Source organism: Aquarana catesbeiana, linkage group LG07 (assembly GCF_042186555.1).
Source record: "Aquarana catesbeiana isolate 2022-GZ linkage group LG07, ASM4218655v1, whole genome shotgun sequence".
Taxonomy (NCBI): domain Eukaryota; kingdom Metazoa; phylum Chordata; class Amphibia; order Anura; family Ranidae; genus Aquarana; species Aquarana catesbeiana.
This window is the reverse complement of record NC_133330.1, coordinates 24935758-24949470: the sequence shown is the minus strand read 5'-3', so window position 1 is coordinate 24949470 and position 13713 is coordinate 24935758. Positions and strand designations below refer to the sequence as shown.

Genomic DNA, 13713 nt, shown 5'->3' with positions numbered 1-13713 from the left:
TCGGAAATTCGAAAATACTAATTTTCGGTTTTCCGAATTTTCGAAAAAAGCAAAAAACGAATGAAACGAAAACGAACACATTTTTTATCAGTGCACATGTCTTGTGACACTTACCTGCAAACGAAGCCCACACTGTCCCCTGTGCAAGCCGCGTCCATCTTCGCCCCTCTTCCTTCCGGGGCTGCGGACTCTGGCTCTGTGGCTTCACTCCCACACATGCATGCGGGAGCTGTCAGTCACGGCACACTCTGGGGAAGAAACGGCATGGAGGTCCGTTTCTTCACAGCGCATGCGCCAATGACATCATCGGTGCACTACAAGGGAAATATCTCCTAAACGGCGCACGTTTAGGAGATATTTCCACTACCTATAGGTAAGCCTTATTATAGAGCTGATTGGAGGGAAGGGACACACCTACTCTTCACACTTGTCAAAAGTGACTCATGCTGATAGCAGAGGAAGGAGGCAGCAGACAGAAATGACACTTAGTGCTCTGGATTGAGACAAGCACACACTATAGAGGGATATGCTTTGTTCATATTTCATGTCTAAGGTTTACAACCACTTTAAGTTTAAGGGGGACTTGTACTTGGACCATGCATGATTAAAGCAACAGCTCCATGCGTGCAGTTTCGCTTTATTTGTGTGCTGTACAAGTATTCCGGTAGTCACACAACAGTAAGTAAGACAAATCGCGGGTCACCCTACCTTCACATCTTCTTTTCGGATCACCCCAGAAATTCTCCTGGCACTGTGAGCAGACTCTCCCTCCAAAGCCAGGCTGGCAGTGGCACTGCCCTGTGTACTACGGAGAGGACAACAGAATAAAGTTTATAAGGGTTTATGATAGTTATTGTACACTGCTCAAAAAAATAAAAGGAACACTTTGTAAACACACCAGATCTCAATGGGGAAAAATCTCATACTGGATATCTATACTGGTATGGACTGGGTAGGATGCCAATTCGTTTGATGGAAATGAAAATGATCAACCTAGAGAGGGCTGAATTCAAAGACACCCCGAAAATCAAAGTGGTCCTCAGTAGTGTGTATGGCCCCCTCGTGGTTGTATGCATGCCTGACAACGGGCTTGCTCCTAATGAGACGATGGAAGGTGTCCTGGGGTATTTCCTCCCAGATCTGGACCAGGGCATCACTGAGCTCCTAAACAGATTGAGGTGCAACCTGGCGGCGTCGGATGGACCGAAACATAATGTCCCAGCGGTGTTCTTTTGGATTTAGGTCAGGCAAGCGTGAAGGGCCATTCAATGGTATCAATTCCTTCATCCTCCAGGAACTGGCTGCATACTCTGGCCACATGAGGTTGAGCATTGTCGTGCACCAGGAGGAACCCAGGACCCACTGCACCAGCATAGGGTCTGACAATGGGTCCAAGGATTTCATCCCGATACATAATGGCAGTCAGGGTGCCATTGTCTAGCCTGTAGAGGTCTGTGTGTCCCTCCATGGATATGCCTCCCCAGACCATCACTGACCCACCACCAAACCGGTCATGCTGGACAATGTTACAGGCAGCAGAACTTTCTCCACGGCTTCTCCAGACCCTTTCACGTCTATCACATGTGGTCAGAGTGAATCTGCTCTCATCTGTGAAAAGCACAGGATGCCAGTGGCGGACCTGCCAATTCTGGTGTTCAAAGGCAAATGCCAATTGAGCTCCACGGTGCCGGGCAGTGAGCACAGGGTCCAGTAGAGGACGTCGGGGCCCTCAGGCCACCGTCATGAAGTCTGTTTCTGATTGTTTGGTCAGAGACATTCACACCAGTGGCCTGCTGGAGGTCATTGTGTAGGGCTCTGGCAGTGCTCATCCTGTTCCTCCTTGCACAAAGGAGCAGATACCGGTCCTGCTGATGGGTTAAGGACCTTCTACGGCCCTGTCCAGCTCTCCTAGAGTAACTGCCTATTTCCTGGAATCTCCTCAATGCTCTTGACATCTGTGCGGGTTCATGTGCAGATGTCTATTGAAATTGCACCGGAAGTCGCCAAAAGTAGTACAGAAATTACTTTAGGGAATCGGTGCGGCACCACAAAATCGGCGTTGGACAGATTCGGACGGTGCCATTGTCGTCAATAACTGGCAATTTGGCATACAATTTGTCATGTCAAATCACATGCCAAATCGCGTCAATGTGAACCTAGGCTAAAAGTCCCCTTTTGCTCAGATCTTTTGACAATTGCCTTGTCTGAAAATCTGCATTCATTTTTCTGCTTTCTAATCTTTACTTTTACTTTGTAACTCTTTTCTTCCAGAAAAACCCAAAAAAACTTTCACCAAAAGCAGAAATTTTTGTTTTCCTTATCAGCCGATAAGAAAACTGAGCTGACAACCCTTCCTCTGCTGCACTGAAACACCAAGCCCCACCTTAGGACTATTGAACTGGAGATGACGAGGGAGAGGCATTCTGTAGCCCAACAAAAGTGAACTGGGCAGGGCTGACAACACTGCTTGGGATTTGCAGCAGAGTTGTCAGCTCAAACAGGAAGTTTGAAGCTCACTGGATTTCCGGCAGATCTGCGTTTTTTCTGTACTTGCAGCATTTTTTAAAGGTTGCATGTGTATGTATTCCACCCATGTACTATTTATTTATTTTGCCCTGACATACACTTTAAGAGTAAGACCATCTTTAGAATGAGGAAGGAAAAGAGCAACCAGGAAAGGCAAATTATAAGCAGATTAAACATCAGCATTACATGAAAGCAGAATTCCACCCATTTTAATAATCAGACACTCACCTGTCCCACGGTCCAGCAATGCAGGCGCTTCTCTCCCCGCTCCTCTCCCCCTCCTCTCCGAGGCGCCGGCATTCTAACTGTGGGTGCCCAGCTTTGGCTCAGCGCTGCGCGCTGCGAATGGTCGGGCAATCTTCTGAGACCTGTGACGTGTCCCAGAAGATTGCAGGGAGGGAGGAGGGGAGAGGTGATCTTCCGTCCGGCGGCACGGAGCCAGGGGAGGAAGTGGGAGCTGGGTGCCTGTAAAAACAGAGTACCCGCTCCTCCCCCCAAAAAATGACATGCCAAATGTGGCATGTCAAGGGGTCACCAACACTTAAAGCGGAAGTTCCATTTTTGGGTGGAACTCCACTTTAAGTATGATTTAATGTAACATTACTATGAATGGCACCAGGTCCTGTATGGGGCCCCACTTACCACATTGCAGTCCTGTCTCAGGGAGTGCTCTGGCAGGCAGGCGCACAGCTCACAGCCCAGGTCCGCTCCAAGGTTCCAGTAGTTAGGGGCACACTGATCGCAGTTCTTCCCTATGACATTCGCCCGGCAAGGGCAGTGCCCAGTCACCCTGTCACAGTAGCAGGTGTCCCTTGTACAGTGGGAATGCAGGGTGCCCAGCTCATTGCAGGTACAGCCTGGAAAATAAACAGCATCCTATGAGTATCCTATGGGTATGGGATCATAGCTGTGCATGCAACATTAATTAATGCAGACCTACAGTATAATCCAAAGCAGTGATGGCTTTGGGAGAAGAACCGGCAGAAGAACCAGCGGAAGAAGACAGCGGAGGGAGAAGAACCAGAGGAAGAAGACAGCGGAGGGAGAAGAACCAGAGAAAGAAGACAGTGGAGGGAGAAGAACCAGAGGAAGAACCAGAGGAAGAAGACATAAGCAGCGGAGGGAGAAGACCTCACCGGAGAAAGAGGACACGTTGGAGTTACGATGGGGGACATTCTTCATTTTTAATAAAAGACTTTGTCAAAAACCTGTGTACTGTATTTATTTATTTTTTTTGACACTTTTTTGGGTGAATGAGTAGGGGTACAATATACTCCTACTCATTCACATAGGGGATTGGGTGGTATCCGGGGGCCACCTTGTTAAAGGGGGGCTTCCAGATTCCAATAAGCCCCCTGCCCGCAGACCCCCACAACCACTGCCCAGGGATGTCAGGAAGAGGCCCTTGTCAACATTGGGACAAGGTTCCTTGGGGTGAGGGGCGCAGTGCCCCCCCTGCCCCAAAACAACCACCCCCCATGTTGAGGGCATGTGGCCTGGTATGGTCCAGGAGGGGGGGGCGCTCGGTCACCCCCCCCCCCCTTCCTGACCTGCCAGGCTGCATGCTCAGATAAGGGGACCCACACCATTTATTAATTTTTTTCAAATTCTGGCGTGGGGTTGCCCCATCAAGATTCATACCGGACTCAAAGAGCCTGGTATTGTCGGATCAAAGTCGGATCCCATTCATGGAAGTCGCATGCAAGTTAGACATGAAGTTGTAGGGCAAAGTCTGATCGGAAGTCGTCTGACTTCCATGTCGGAGCAGTGTGAACCCGGCCTATAAGATACAAACTTTTGAAACGTTCAGGTTTTTTGTCAAACATTTTACAATGTTGGGTGTGAAAACTGCATATAGTATTTAGGAACAAACAAGAGATACAATAAAGACAACTGTTCTTTCCCTGAACACAGGAATGCTAATGGCTGTTGTAAAATGTTAGGATATATAGGTAATAATCAAGGTTTAAGTATTCACTGTTGTGCAACTTGTCATGTGAATCTGTACATATAAAGTTGCATGACAAGTCTCAGCCCATGTATTTCAATGGAAGCTGTTAAAATCTATGCGACTTAAAGTCACAGCGACTGTAAAAAGGTTCCTGCACTACTTTGATCAGCCTTGAGTGCCGTAGACTGCAATGAAAACTCTCAAAAGTTGCATCTTAATGTTATCAATGCAGCAGTTGTGCAACAGTCAAAGCCAAAGTCACATCCAAGTTGCACCCATCCAAAGTTGCATCAAAGTTGCAATGGAAATCGCACAACTTTGGAGTCGCACAAGTGTGAATGGAGCCTTACAGCACTTTGTTTCTGTGGTGAATGTAATGAATTAAATAATCTGTGGGTACTTACGGCGGCAATTGCGCAGAATGGCGCTGCCAAAATAACCAGCTTTGCACTCTCCGCAGTGATGCCCATCAGTGTTGTGGAGACAATTCAAGCACATGCCAGTCCTCGAGTCACATGCTTCGGGATCGGTGGGATCGATGTTGTTGTTACACTGACAAGGGCGACATTCTCCGCCATCTTGGTCCGGGTTCCCAAAGTAACCGGGGGAGCAGCGATCACAACGTGAACCTTAACAAAAAGATATAAAAATAATGCTTCAATATATAAAGCTGATTTTTTTCTTAGATGTAATCAATGGTGGCTGGTGCTCAATATTCAATATTTGGGGGGGGGGGGGGGGTGGCAAACCAACGCCACCCCACCCCACGGGAGACGGACGGAAAGGCGGCGATCACACCCCCCCAGCAGCCCCCACCCACACGCACGGGAGATGGACGGGAAGATGGGGATCCGAGACTTTCTTACCTTATGAGGCAGATGACGAGGATCCGGGGTAGGGCTGCTGCTCTCCAGAATGAACAGTATATGGTGGAGCTGCGGGATGGACAGTATACGGTGGAGCTCCGGGATGGACAGTATACAGTGGAGCTCCGGGATGGACAGTATACGGTGGAGCTCCGGTATGGACAGTATACAGTGGAGCTCCGGGATGGACAGTATACGGTGGAGCTCCAGGATGCACAGTATACGGTGGAGCTCCGGGATGGACAGTATACGGTGGAGCTCCGGGATGGACAGTATACGGTGGAGCTCCGGTATGGACAGTATACGGTGGAGCTCCGGGATGGACAGTATACGGTGGAGCTCCGGGATGGACAGTATACGGTGGAGCTCCGGGATGGACAGTATACGGTGGAGCTCTGGTATGGACAGTACACGGTGGAGCTCCGGGATGGACAGTATACAGTGGAGCTCTGGGATGGACAGTATGCGGTGGCGCTCTGCGATGGAGTGCTGGAAGTGGCTACAGGTGAGCCATCCCTGGAAGAGGGAGCTCCCTGACTCTCACCCTGATGGCTTCGGTCTTCCAAGTTGAGGAGACCTTGCTCCGGGGTCGTTGCTTCTCCTCCCAGCCGAACAGGAAGTGGATCCTGAGACCCGATTGGCTGGGAGTCCTAAGACTCCCTGCCAATCGGGTCTCAGGACCCGCTTGCTGATTGGCCAGGAGGAGAATCAGGAAGACAATAGCAAATATTAATTTGTGACACAACTGGGTGGGCTCGGGGCGCAGTGCTCTGTGCCCCGAGCCCACCCTTTTTTGAAGCCAATTAGAGCCTCAGGCTCTAATCACGTGCTTAAAAAAAAAAAAAAACCCATTGAAATCCATGCGTCCGGCGCCCTGCATGTAGATTAGGGGTCGGGCACATGGATGGGGGGAGGGCGGCACCCCTACGCCCCTTATGGACAGACCGCCACTGCATGTAATACTATACAGATTGGCTATACAGTTGAACCTTGGATTAAGAGCATAATCAGCTCCAGGAGAATGCTTGTAATCCAAAGCACTCCATAGAAGTCAATGGAAAACGAAGATAATTCGTTCCGCATTGACTTCTATTGCATGCAATACCACATGTGGCCAGAGGTGGGGTGGGGGCACCAGAGAGCCTCGGAAATACTCGGGAACAGCTCAGCTGAACTCGGAAACCCTCGAAAAGGCTCGGAAACATTCGGGAACAGAGTATTTCCGACTATTACCGAACCCTTCCCAGTGTCACCGGCGCCCCGCACCTCTGGCCAAATGAGGTACTGCACACCCCATTAGCTTGAATTCTGCTTGTGTTGCGAGGCAACACTCTCAAACCGAGTCAGGATTTTAAAAAAAATGTTGCTTGTCTTTCAAACGCTCATTAACCGTGTTACTCGTTAACCAAGGTTCCACTGTATTCTTTTTAATATTAATTTTGTTATTTTGGGAGACTTTTTATGCACTTTGAGTCATCCCTACTAGTCCAACCCACAAAGATAAATGGAATAAGCTGATTGGACTACGTCAACTGGAGTCACGTGCATCCGAAAATAACCAATGGAACAAAATTAGTTTTGATTTAATTTGTTATGTTATGATTCGGAGATTCTGCTGGATCTATCACCATCCACTGGTGGCTGGAGCTCCATTTTTTGTGGGGGGGGGGGGGGGGGGGGCTGCTGCTTTGCGTGTTTCTTTTACACACAGAATGCCCCTTCTCTCCTCATTGGCTCAATGGCTGTGATTGACAGCATTGGGAGCCAATAGCTCCCGCTGCGGCCTCAGCCAAAAAAGGAGTGAGAGTGCCCAGAGAGCACATCTCTGGATCGAGATGGGGTTCAGGAAAGTATTGGGGGCTGAGGGGGGCTGCTGCACAGAGAAGGCTTTTTACCTTCATGCATAGAATGTATGAAGGTAAGAAACGTTGAGCCTTTAGAACCAAGGCCCAAACTTTCGCATCCTGTCACCCGAATGAAAGAAATGCATACGAATTAATTTGTGGTTTTCGTTATAATTTTTATTTAAGATTCGTTGAAATTACTATTGTGATTTGGAGATTCGGATACATTCAAATTTCCAAATCACGAAAATTTTATCCAAATTTTGATTTGAACCACACATGTCTAATTGCAGTCATAAAGAATTCAGCAAGCAGATTGGGCTGTACAGAACAAACTGTCTGCCTCCATTTACGCCTCTCGTTTTTTTTTTTTTAATCTCTGCAGTTTGTTTTCTGACTACTAGTCCAGTCTTGTCAACTGATAATTATATTCAGTAGACATGTTTCCATTAGTTTCATTCGAATCGAAAAGCGGACAAATTTTTAATTATTCAGAAATTCGGATACATTAGAATTTCCGAATAATGAAAAATGTGTCCGCATTTCGATTCGGAATGAAACTGTTGGAAACATGTCTACTGAATATAAAAACTTAACCGAATGCGAAATAACGAAACAAAATTCGACCGAAATGCAGATTCAAGATCGAATTTGAAAACAGGAATAGAAAAGCAGAGAGTAGAATAGAGTAAAACAGAACAGATTAGAATAAAAATAAAATAATAGAATAGAATAGAATAGAATAGAAAATAAAGGAATAGAATATAAAAGAATAGAATAGAATAGAAAATAAAATAATAGACTGGAAAAGAATAGAGTAAAACAGAACAGAATAGAAAATAAAAGAAAAGAACATAATAGAAAAGCATAGACTAGAAAAGAGTAGAGTAAAACGTAACAAAATAGAATAGAAAATAAAAAATTGAGTAAAATAAAATAGAAATTAAAGGAATAGAATAAAAAAGAAAATAATCAATTAGAATTAAAATAAAAGAACAGATAAGAAAAAACAATAGAATAGAACAGAATAAATTAGAAAGAATCTAACCGTCTTCCGAAATGCGAATAGAATAAATTTGAATTCAAATACCAATTTGAATTAAAATTCTATTAGAATTTTCCTAATTCGGGCAAACTGAATTCAATTCAACCGAATTCGGCAAAGTCGAAACGAAGAAGCGAAACAAACTCCAAAAACAAATTAAACAAGGTTAACTAATTTAACTAAACAAAATATTTAATTAATGAATCAAAACGAAACAAAGCAAATTCCGTTCTGCACATGTCTAATATTCAAGGTATATGTAAGCCCAAAAACGCAAAAATAAAATTGTGAAGACTGAAAAGGAAAATATTATATTATTGTTAGAATTTTTCTTTTTTGGTGTTTATGGCATTTATGAGTCAGTGAGGACATTCCTCTTGGCTATTGAAGGCCACCCGCATGCTCAGCTTCTTACCTGTATAGCCAGGAGCGCACAGGCACACGATATGGCTGGAGTCTCGGTCCGCGTAGCAGGAGCTGCCGTGGTAGTTTTGAGTACCGGGATAGCCAGGACAAGGACAGGGACGGCACTGCTGGCCAGTGCCAAGAATAGGATCTCCGTAGTAGCCATCCAGACACCTAAGAGGGACATCTGAAATTAGGATGATGTTCCTGATGTCTATGAAAGGTCTTATCATCCGGGTCATGGTGTTTCTAGTACAAGTCAACTGGACTTGTTCTGTGGTATTGAAGATGTTTCATCACTCAATCGAGTGGCTTCCCCAATTCAGTAACTCTATTCTTTTCCAGGGGTATGATCCTGTTGATTAGATGAAGGTGACCCAAGTGGGTATAAATGTTGGGTTGGGTCTGTTATGAACACTCATTAGACCTGAGGAAGCTCCTTGGATGAGTAGCAAAACCTCTTCAACATTATAGAACAACTCTAGTTCAATGGGCTGTTCCTAACAAATAGGCTAGCAAGGATAAAGCCGAGTATAGATTTAGTAATGAGTACTTCCAATCATCAGATACCACCATGGCCATATTTTGACATTATTCTGCCTAGGCACAACTGAATAATGAAGTCCTTTTGTACCATCTCCACCACCCCCCTCCCCGTTTCATGTGATTGATTTAATGCTGGAATGTGCTATTGGAGGATTAATTCTGTCTGCTTTATATGCCGTAACCCATTGTTTAATAGTACAAACTATCAAACAAGGGAAAGGAGGGATGGTTTCATTTTTCTTAACTACAGTGAGTCTTCTAACTCCTCTAATTATCCCCTGAAGCCCCTCCCCCCTAGAGTTCTCTGGCTAAATTTAGCAACACGTATAGAAATGTGGACAGAAAAAGGAACAAATAAGGAAAAAACTGATAACATTTTTTAAATTTTAAATCTTGGGGCTGCCCCCTTTAATCTTGTCCCTAGAGACCCGCCAAAGGCTCATTAACGGTAAAACCAGCCCTGGGTGCTTCCAACTAAGTTCAATAATGAAGATTGTTGTTGGAAGGCAACATGGTTTAATATCATATTTCTGGTATTTCAATCCCTGGTACAATTACTTCAATTATGGTCACATGGCTGAAAACAAATATTCTTATCAATGTGTTAAAGCTTTATGAATTGAGCCCAATTGCTTTTTTTCGTTTACTATGGTCAGAATTAAAACAAAATATTTTTTTTTTTACTTTTTTCCTGTCCTAATCAAATAAGAAATATTGCATATGAAATTGTTCTATTCTCATATTCAGCCAGTAGGTGGAGCTATAGCCTCTTTTCCAAATGTTTTCCGAGCTATCCTTATCCACTTTGTTGAAAAAAAAAAAAAGAAAAGCTTGCTGTTAACAGGGCTCAATAGCTTAAGCTCTGATTTGCACTCACAACATAAACCTAGTGACTCATCTCCCCTCACTCCCTTCACCTGTCTGTAGTTTCAATCAGTGAGTGAGAGTATGAAAGCAAACATCGCTGTCTGTTTTAAAAACTCATAAAGCTCTAAGAATTCTGTGCCATAAGTGTATCCTGTATTACATTTTTGTTTGTAAAAACAGACATTATATAGGAAAAGCAAAAAAAAATAAATAAAGTAAAATTGACCCAAAACCACAGCATCCCTTTAATACATCCACCTAATAGTGTTTACACGCGCTCTGCGTACAAACACACAAAAGAGACCAGAACCTGAAGTGCTGGTTCTAGGTGACCCAGCTGGAACTTACTTCTCGCAGTGCCGCCCACTCGTGAAATCTCGGCAGCTGATGCAGGCTCCGTTCCTGGGGTCACAGTCCTCGGAGTGGCCATTACATTGGCAGGGCTTGCAGTGGGGGAAGCCCCATTGTCCCGGAAGGCACTGGTTGCACTGCCTCCCAGCCACACTGCTGTGGCACTGACACTGGCCCGTTACGGGGTTGCAGAACCGGGAGATGGAGCCCTGAGAGTCACAGTCGCACTCTGTTATGAAATAAAATAGATTTTTTGGTTTACGGACGGTCTTATCCAGCATTGAGAAAACTTGCAACCCCATCTCCATGTTACCCGACAGCACAAACATTTCCATTTTCAAGTTTCAAAAATGACCAAATATTTTTTGGATGTCTGTTCTGGAAGTTTTCATAGCAGGTATGGAGACTTTATAATATGTACAGTGTAGTGCTCAGCCCTAATAAGTACTCAGCTTACAGAAATGTATTATGAGGTGTGTCTAAAAAGTTTGGTGAATGGTCCGATATCTCAACGGCAACATGGGCCAGGTGCGCGTGCGTCCACATGGCTATCCAGAGACACGTTGAGAAGCGTCACCTAGCGTGGAGTACATGTGACCGCCAGGGTAAACCCGCTGCAGACCGTCAAACGTAGTCAGTGTGAAAGTAATGCCCCATGCACACGAGCAGAAATTACAGCAGCAAAAGTCCGATGAGAGCTTTTGGTCGGAAATTCCGACCGTGTGTATGCTCCATCGGACTTTTGCTGGCGAATTTCCGCCAGCAAAAGGTTGAGAGCAGGTTCTCTATTTTTCGGAAATTCTGTTTGCCTGTATGCAATTCCGACGCGCAAAAAACCACGCATGCTCGGAAACAATTCGACGCATGCTCGGAAGCATTGAACTTAATTTTCTGGGCTCGTCGTAGTGTTGTACGTCACCGCGTTCTTGATGTTCGAAAGTTCAGAGAACTTTTGTGTGACCGTGTGTATGCAAGCCAAGCTTGAGCGGAATTCCGTCGGAAAAACCATCCAAGATTTTTCCTAAGGAAATTCCGCTCGTGTGTACGGGGCATTAGAGGCACAGTGCCATGGAGCAACGAGTGAACATCAAGTTCTGCTACAAATTGGGAAAAACAGTGACATAGAAGCGTGAAATGTTGGTGGAAGTGTACGGGACGGAAGCAGTGAGCAGAAAATGCGCTTACGACTGGTTCAAATGCTTTCACAATGGGATAGAAACAACTGAGGATGAGCCACATTCAGGTCGACCGCCGACAAGCAGAACCCCAGACATGATTGAGCGAGTGCGACAAATGCTGGCATGAGATCGCCGACTGACTCTACAATTAATGGCGGGGGAATTTGGAATTAGCAAGAACACGGAACATTGTGTGCGAAGATTTGGGTAAGCAAAAGATCTGTTCCCGGTTCGTGCCGCACAAGCTGACAGGTGAACAGATAGCAAAACGGATGGAAACCTCTGGAGATTTCATTACGCCCTGTGCACAACTGTATGAGCTCCTATCTCACTGACAACAACCTTCTTGATCCCCTACAGTCCGGCTTCCACCCACAACATTCCACTAAAACTGCCCTACTAAAACGCACCAACGACCTACTAACTGCTAACTGCTAAAACCAATGGCCAGTACTCCATACTCTTATTTATTGTCCTTTTTTGATGCCTTCGACACAGTTGACCATCTACTCCTCCTCAACAAACTCCACTCCTTGGCCTCTGTGATTCTGCTCTTTCATGGTTCTCCTCCTACTTATCTCAGCGCACTTTCAGTGTCACATGCACCATCACCTCTGGTCCTCTTCCTCTTTCTGTTGGGGTACCCAAAGGCTCTGTCCTTGGGCTGCTCCTATTCTCTCTCTACACCTCTTCCCTGGGCCAGTTGATAACCTCCCATGGCTTCCAATACCACCTCTATGCTGACACCCAGATCTATCTCTCCACAACTCACCCCCCCCCCAATCTCCTCACCTATCACAAACTTACTGAGCGACATATCAGTATGGATGTCACACCACTTCCTCAAACTCAATCTGAGCATGTAATATTTCCTCCTTCCCGATCCCGTCCCCATGACTTTACCATTGAGATCTCCAGCACAACCATTGGTTTCTCCTCACACGCCAAGGTTCTGGGTGTAATCGTGCCGCCTTTCCCCTGCAACATTTCCAGAATTCGCCTCTTCCTGACTAACGACACCACAAAACAACTTATTTACTGTATTTTTTCCCGCCTCGACTACTGTAACTCTCTCCTCAATGGGCTACCCTTACACAGGCCCCCTTCAGTCTATTATGAATGCTTCTGCTAGACTAATACACCTCACTAACCGATCTATGACTGCTGCTCCTCTCTTTCAAACCCTTCACTGGCTTCCATTACCCCACCGTATAAAATACTTACCACAACATACAAGACTATCTACAACATCAGCCCCCGGCTACATCACCAACCTCATCTGCAGATATCACCCAAATCATCCTATCCGCTCCTCCCAGGACCTCCTGCTCTCTAGCTCCCTTGTTACCTCCTCCCATGCTCACCTCCAGGACTTCTCCAGAGCCTCTCCTAAATGAACACGCACATTCATCTTAAGGGAGAAGTTTCAGGAAAAAAACGTAAATTTTAAATAAGGAACTTTGAAGCAAAATAAGGGTCAGTGCCCATCTGCAGCCTCACAAGTGCCATCAATGCAGCCTCATCAGTCCACATCAATGCAGCCTCACCATTGCCATCAATGCAGCAGCCTCACCATTGCCATCAATGCAGCGGCCTCACCATTGCCATCAATGCAGCTGCCTCAACATTACCATCAGTGCAGCCTGATCGATGCCCATCTGTAACCTAAAAGGGACAGAGATGGGGGCGGGACGAGCGCCGAGAGATTACATACAGTGAGAATCTCCTATGATAGACAGAACAGTGGTCCAATGGTGGCCCAGGAGACGGGACTTCCTATTACAGAGGCCGCCAAGTAAACAGGTGATTCTCACTGTATGTAATCTGACGGCGCTCGTCCCGCCCCCCTCCCTGTCCCCTCCGAGGCAGCTAAAATTGAAGTATCGGCGTATAACACGCACATGCTATTTGCACCCGATTTTCAGGGTGAAAAAGTGCGTGTTATACGCCAATAAATACAGTAGACATCCTGAATGTTTACAGTTCTGACAAGCTGGCATCTGTGGTGCCACTTAGGCTAGGTTCACACCTTGTGCGTGTTGGGAACGTGCTCAAAATTACTGTAAAAAATATTGTTGTACCCTGTGTCCCCGCTGGAAAGGTTTTTCATAACAGGAAGTGAGAGAAATGTACT

At 45.8% G+C, this 13713-nt stretch overlaps 1 protein-coding gene across 1 annotated transcript in view; it reads right to left on the bottom strand.

Annotated features, from left to right (window-relative positions):
- Positions 1-13713, bottom strand: part of LOC141102796 (laminin subunit beta-1-like) — a gene marked incomplete in the record, with an annotated part of 183860 nt that overhangs the window by 54674 nt on the left and 115473 nt on the right. Inside the window, 5 exon segments of the mRNA XM_073591808.1 lie at positions 709-805; positions 3169-3383; positions 4882-5106; positions 8648-8811; positions 10399-10630. Of these exon segments, the coding sequence (XP_073447909.1) occupies positions 709-805; positions 3169-3383; positions 4882-5106; positions 8648-8811; positions 10399-10630 (933 nt within the window).